Source organism: Camelus dromedarius, chromosome 6 (assembly GCF_036321535.1).
Source record: "Camelus dromedarius isolate mCamDro1 chromosome 6, mCamDro1.pat, whole genome shotgun sequence".
Taxonomy (NCBI): Eukaryota; Metazoa; Chordata; class Mammalia; order Artiodactyla; family Camelidae; genus Camelus; species Camelus dromedarius.
The window spans coordinates 52,488,630-52,495,406 of NC_087441.1; the positions used below are offsets into that span (position 1 = coordinate 52,488,630).

The window sequence follows — 6,777 nt, forward strand, 5'->3', positions numbered from 1 at the left end:
AACAAATGAGCTAGTGAAGACAAAGTCAGCCTAGAGTGGAGATATTCTCTGTATGCATGTGGGTATTCGTGTGCCAAGAATCACAGTCTATGCATACACCATTAAGTTCCCAGATTATTTTCTTTATGTTAAAAAAAGAAAAGCTTTTAGAGGAACAAAGTTTAACTGCTGCTGTCAGTACAAATAATTCCTTATAATTAAGGTATTAAAACTGAAGGCAGAGAACTATATAGGGGTCTCTGAAGATACTATTTCCCTAGTTCTCTTCAAAGTGCCACTTTCCTTCTGTTGGACAACTCTGGAAATATATTTAACCTCCACATTTCCTCTGAGCTCTTTCACAATGGGCCCGCCTCATAAAATGAAGCAGTCAGTCACTCACTATCGATTTTTCTTTTTCTCCCCTCCACAACCTCCCCCAGAAACACTGCCTGAAAATGAAGTTTACTTTGTGGCTGGTAACAAAAACCAATGCTTCACTTTCATTTTTGTATTCCGAACAGGATTTTTGCCTTGGATAAAGCGGGTAGACTATGCACATTTCCTGAAAGCAGAGAATTATTTATTTTGTATGAAACCAATTGTTTTGCTTTGTGAAAAGGATCAAATAAACGTTGAATCAATGTAAGAGGGGGTGGATTTGAAGGTAACCAAAGTTCACAAAGAGTAAGAGTAAGAAGAAGAGGGGCAACACAAGAACACTGGAAATGGAGAGGGGCCAAGAGCTGGCTTCAATTCTCTCTCCGATGAATCAAACCAAACCAAACCAAACCTGGCAATTTCAAAATGAACGGTGGGAGAACGCAAAACATGTTCGTGAACTTGTTCCTGTAAACTTCAATTTTCTTGCAGTGCAAATTTATGTGGTTAAATTTTGCCTGCACCAAAGAACGTGTGTATTTTTCCCTCTTTCCTGATGGGGATCCACATGAAATAAACACAGCAGCATGTGCCAACTCCAAGCATCAGGAGCTGTGTTCTGTGTTTATCACGGTTTGGTGGATTTTTTTTCCCTCTTTTTGGTAATTTATTTAGTTCTGCCAGGTATTTAACTCAGTGCTTGCCATCTCTCTCTCACTCACTCTTGTCCTCACTCTCTCTGAGACACTCCACTCCATTGCCTGGGTACTGGCCTGTAAAGGTCAAAACACATCATTACACCTGCTACCGTTTAAAGGATAGTCCAGTGCCTTAGTTGTTTTCCTTATTTTTTTTTTCTTTTTAAGGGACGGGAAAATAATAATTAAAAATAAAAAGAACAATCAGAAGTTAGAGAGGGAACAAGGGGGCCGGGAAAAGGGCCGTGGACCGAAGGGGAGGGGGAGACCCGCGCTCTGCCCCTCCCCCCCGCTCGAGTTCACTGGACGGGTGTCTGCACCCCGTGGTGTGGTGGCGTGTCCCTACTCCCCCCGTACACATCCTCGGCGCCCGGCAGAGTCCCTCCGGGAGGGGTCATCCTTTTCTCTTTCTGTCTCCTGTTACAAAACCAAACTCTCACCACCTCCTTCTCCAGCTGTAAGCTGTCCGCGAGGGAGGTGATCTCCTGGGCCGAGGGCTTGGGGCATTTGAGGAAATGGCTCTCCAGAGCCCCCTTGACGCTCACCTCGATGGAGGTCCGCTTTTTCCTCTTGCGCCCCTGCGCTGCAATCTTGTCTATGCTCGTGGGGCTGCCCGAGGATGAGTCCGCCTCCTCCAACCACTTGTTCAACAAAGGCTTCAGCTTGCACATGTTCTTGAAGCTTAGCTGCAGGGCCTCAAACCTGCATATGGTGGTCTGCGAGAACACGTTGCCGTACAGGGTGCCCAGTGCCAGCCCCACGTCCGCTTGGGTAAATCCCAGTTTGATCCGCCGCTGCTTGAACTGCTTGGCGAACTGCTCCAGGTCATCCGAGGTCGGCGTGTCCTCATCCGAGTGCGGGTCGTGGTGCGCGCCGGGGTGGCCTGGCGGGCCCTGCGGGGGTGGCGGGGGCGGTGGCTGCTGGTGCGGGTGCGAATGCGGGTGCGGGTGGTGGTCGGCGTGGTGCGACTCGTCGTGCGCGTCCCGCAGGCCGTGGTGGTGCAGCCCGGCCGGCTGCCCGCCGGCGCCCAGCATGCCGTTCACGGTGAAGCTGGGCTGCGAGTAGAGCAAGCCGCCGTTGGACGCTCCCATGGAGGGTGGGAGGTGCGCCGCGGCCGCCGCGCTCCGCCATGCCCCGGGCCCCGGGTGATGGTTGGCGGCGTGGTGCACCAGATGCGGCGGCCGCTGCTGCTGCTGCTGCTGTTGCTGCTGCTGCTGCTGCTGTTGCTGCTGCTGCTGCTGGTGCTGCTGCTGCTGCTGCTGCAGGGAGCCCGGCCCGTGCAACTCGTCGCCTCGGCCGCCCTGCTGGACCACCACCGAGGGCTTGATGTCCGGCTGGCCCAAGGGGCTGGTGGACCACGGGGAGCCGTCGCCGCCGCCCCCGCCGCCACCCCCGCCCCCGCCGCCGCCGCCACCGCCCCCGCCGCCGCCGCCGTGGGACAGCGCGGTGATCCACTGGTGAGCGTGGCTGAGCGGGTGCCCGTTGCTCTGCAGCGCGCCGTAGTCGCCCTGCACCAGGCTCTGCGCCTCACGGTAGCCCCCCGCGCCCTGCTGCATGCCGCCCGGCGGCTCGGCGTGCACGATGGAGGCGCTGGAGGTGAGCAGGCTGTAGTGGTTAGACGCTGCGGTCGCCATGACTCTCGGAGCCGGACTGAGCGCTCCGGTTAAAGGAGCCGCGCATTTGACAGTTACTTTTTCGCCTCGGGCTCCTCTGTTCGCTCGCTCTCTGTCTCTCTCTTCTCTCCCTCAGCGGGCAGCTCCGACGCCCGCTCCGACGCCTTCTGTTGCTGCTCCTGCTATTACTGCTGCTGCCGCCGCCGCCTCCCGCCCGCCTGCCCGCCCTCGCTCTCTTTCTCCTCCTCTCCCTCCTTGCTCTCGCTCACTCTCCGACTAGCTCCGCGCTCCCCCCTCTCCCTGCTCTCTCCAGCTCTCTCCCGCTCTCTTGGCAGCACCGGCTCGCAGCGGCACGCGCCTGGGCCCCGCCCCCTCCACCCCCTTCCATTGGCTCCGCGCCCTTTGATTTACGTGGATACCGCTAGCAACCTCCCAGGCCGGCGCCACTGATTGGCGCACAGCTGCCCCCTCCTCCTCTCCCCGGGGCGCAGAGTCCTCTTAGCCCTCCTCCGGTCCCCCCTCTCCACCCAATTCAGATTCTCAGAGTTCTCACCTCCCCTTCTCCCCCACCCCCGGCCTCCTCCTCCCCTCTCGGAAGGGCCCGCCCCCCATCTGTCTCCCAAAAAGACGCGCGGGGCAGTCCGGGCGGAGGAGGGGGGCATCCCGGCCCTCTATCGACCACAGCCACTTTCAAGACTTAGGTGGTGGCGCGGGGGGCTGGCGGCGGTCCACTTTCTCCTCCAAATAGGGCGGGGGGGGGGGCGTGAAGAAGGAGAAAGAGAAAGGCTGAGTCCAGACAAGCCAAGGAGAGTCCTATTTTTATTCACCTTGGGACACGCGCGCGCGCGCGCGCACACACACACACACACACACACACACACACACCAACGTCTCTTATACCTAGAGCCAGGAGTCAGATTCATCCCCCTGTAGAAGTCTCCTTTCCCCCAGAGTTAGAATTTCAGTGCCCATGTGCTTCTTGCTCCAGGATGTCCGAACACTTTTGCCCCTATTAAGGTCCTCTTCTAACCCCCACAACTAGTGCAGACTCTTTTCCTTTTAGGTTCCAGGACCAGTAGTCCTCCAGCCCCTCGGCGAGAGGATCCCACGAGAGGCAGGCTCAGCCCGCGCCTCGGCTTGTAAGAGACGCCTGTTAAGGCGCGATGTTGCCTGCTCTGACAGCGCAGCGGTCTGGACAGAAAACAAAACAAAACTCTAAAAGTCTCTGAGACATTCACACACTGGGACGCTCGCAGTTTTTGGTCTAGAAAACTAGGAGCATTTTAGGGTAGACCTTCGCCTTGTTCAAGGCTACAGGAGTCCTGGCAAGGTGTGTTCGGCCTCCAGGCGAGGGGGAGGCACCAAAGGCGGCTCCGGGAAGCCGCGACGCCGGGGCTGCGTGAGCTCTTCCCTATGCTCCTGGAGCTTTTGGGTGCAACTTTTCCGTTAGCTGCTTCTAAAGGGAGGAAGAGTGTGTGAAGGAAAATGGGCTGTGCCAAGGGAATCTTTCTAATCAGTAACTGAGGCGGCGGACGCCACCGGGTGGGGTTGGTCTAACTCCCCTCTCAGGCGCTCACTGGCGAAGCTCCCTGCTTAGCTTTCAGCCATGAACTCCGGAGCAAGACGGTGGGACGTTGCACTGGCAGCACCGCTCTACCCAGCGCGGGCGCGTCGCGCCCTCAGTTGCGTAGCCGCCCGGAACAGGTGCCTGCCGCCGGTTTCGGAGCCTGCTAGCCAGGTAGGAGACCCGGGCGCGGCTCAGGCTAGCGCAGTGGGATCACCACGCAGGCCCAAGTGTACCGTGCGCTTGCTGGGAAGTGAGTGAAAAGTTGCTGCCCGGAAACGGGTGAGGGAAAACAACCCCAGGAAACGTGAATCACGTCCCCACCTCTCACCCTCGACCCCGTGCGTTGTGGCCCCGCACGTTGTAGCCCCGGCGCTGGCACTGCCGGCGGTCGTGGGTTTGTGAGGGAAGCCAAATCAAATGCTCAAGGGGAGCACTTTGGGGCCTCCGAGCATCTTAATCTAGACAGCAAAGTGGAGCGGGCCAGAGAATTCATCATGACTAAAGAGGAGCGGAGGTCTTTGGGGAGTGGCTGAGCTGTTTATAAATCACCACGTTGAGCATCCGCCCGGATAAGGCGCTTTGGATGAGAATTTCCACGTGCCCTGTGTTTATGAGCGTGCTTGTGGGAGAGAGAGAGATGGTTAGGGGAGGGGCGAGCCCACAGGCCGCCAACGGGACGGACCTGCATCCCCCCACGCGCGCACCCGCGCGGCGAGGCGAGGACACACACCTTGTGGCGCTCGGTTCCCGCGCAAGCGCGGAGCCACTCCGGCCGCGCGCCTGGGGGCTGCTAGGAATCCGGTAACTTTTCGGGTTTAGGAAAAAATGAGAAAGTCCGAGCCTCGGAGCGCGCAGACTCGGCGGCTGGCGCCCGCGGCTGCTCGACTGGAAGTGAAGGGGCTGGGCAGTGGGCAGGACTGCCTCCCTCGGCAGCGGCCTGGAGTCCCCAGCGCTGGGCGCCTGGCTCTCCCGGGGCTTTGGGAGCGCACAGGCCGCTTGCCAGCCGCGTCCCCGCCCGGCCCGCCGCGCCCCTCTTCACCCTCTGCCCCTTCGCTGCCCCTTTCTCCTGCCTCCTGGCTGGGAGAACTCAAAGCTCCCACAGATGGAAGGATCCAGCCACCGGGAAGGGCCGCGTCGGGATCAGCTCAATCCCCTCCCTCTTCCGGGGCAGGTGTCTGCTTTTCTTTGCATTTGATTTCTCATTTCTCAAGGGACAAGGCCCTTTGCAGCCAGTGGGGTGATACACTCGAGGGAAGAAAAAGGTTCCCAATCTCTGAGGGAACCAAGGTGACCAGACTCAGAGACAGTTCAGAAGTCTCCCCACCCTCCTCTCCTTCTGCCTCCCTCTCCACAATCTCGGGTTTAGGGCGCTGGGGGGTGTTTTGGGGGGTGGGGAGCAAAAATAGGCTGCACGTGTACAGCCAAACTTCCTGTCTACAATGGCACTTCACTGGCGATTATTGCGCGGAGATTCATCCCACGCTGACGTCCTGGGTTCTCCACTCCACCCCCACCCCCGCCTCATTTTGCTGGCAGGCGACGGAGCCGAAACGTCCCCGACAGGGTAAGCCGGGTAGTTCTACCGTATTAATACACCCAATAAATCCCCTGGAGTACACAAAGCAATGCCCTACCCCTGGGCCTCAGCCTCACCCCACCCCCATCCCCGGAGCCGGGCCAATCGCCGGGCGGGCTGGGCTGGGCGCGCACTGTGGCCCTTGGTACCACCTCCTCCAGCGCCACCCCCGCCTCCCCGGCAGTCGCCGGAGGCCCGGTTGGTGCGAACGCCGGGTCCTGAGTAACCTCAGCTTCCTATCTGCCTCCCAGCGCAGCCCCTCCCTGGGGCTCCGGGAACCTGGGCTCTCCGAGGTTTAGCTCCAGATGGGGGCTTCTCTGTCCTTCCTTCCCCACCTCCCACCCTTGCGGGCGCCTTTCTTTGCGGCTGACCCTGACAGAGCCGAGGCCACACGTCTGCCTGCCTTTCTCCGCCCTCATAAAAGCACGCTGAAGGTGTCTCCGGGAGACACCTCCAGGTTTTGATTCAGCTCATTCCCTTTCACTGTTCAAAGCAGCTGTTCAAATACAGAGGCTGCTTACGTTGACGTGGAGAGGATTTCAAACAACCCTAAAATGCTTTGAACTGACAAGGTGTCTTGATGTCTCCCTCACTTCAGCACAACTCCCCGAGATCGCTGGCTAGGACAATGGCTGAGCAGGCGGTTCACGAGGGCCTCGCAGCCTCCGGGGTTTGACTGCGGGGTTCCCTGAGCCCCTCCTGCGAGAACAGGCTCCAGGCACCCAGAGAGGAGAGCCTGGCAACCGCACCAACCCATCCCCTTCCCCTAGGTCCCAGCACAGTCTCCACTCAGTCCGTATTCTGACCTGGACTGGTCTGAAAAAGTGGTGCGGGCTTCTTCCCGAACCGCCTAAGGAGGAAACAACTCAGCGTATCCGAGCTAAACCGAAAAGACTGATACTTATCTCCGCATTGTCAGACTCCTCGAACCGGGCCTGGGTCTTGGTAATGCCCAGCACCCTG

The 6,777-nt window shown here is 58.8% G+C and overlaps 1 protein-coding gene across 1 annotated transcript; it reads right to left on the reverse strand.

The window, feature by feature from the left end:
* Positions 1-492: 492 nt before the first annotated feature.
* Positions 493-2,881, reverse strand: POU3F2 (POU class 3 homeobox 2). Its single transcript, XM_031456059.2, has one exon. It carries the CDS (start codon positions 2,690-2,692, stop codon positions 1,358-1,360), a length of 1,335 nt encoding a protein of 444 aa, XP_031311919.2. The 5' UTR covers positions 2,693-2,881; the 3' UTR covers positions 493-1,357.
* Between the last annotated feature and the right edge of the window lie 3,896 nt (positions 2,882-6,777).

Coding starts and splice junctions, on each gene's coding strand:
- POU3F2 (XM_031456059.2), bottom strand. CDS start 2,692: ATGGCGACCGCAGCGTCTAACCACTACAGCCTGCTCACCTCCAGCGCC.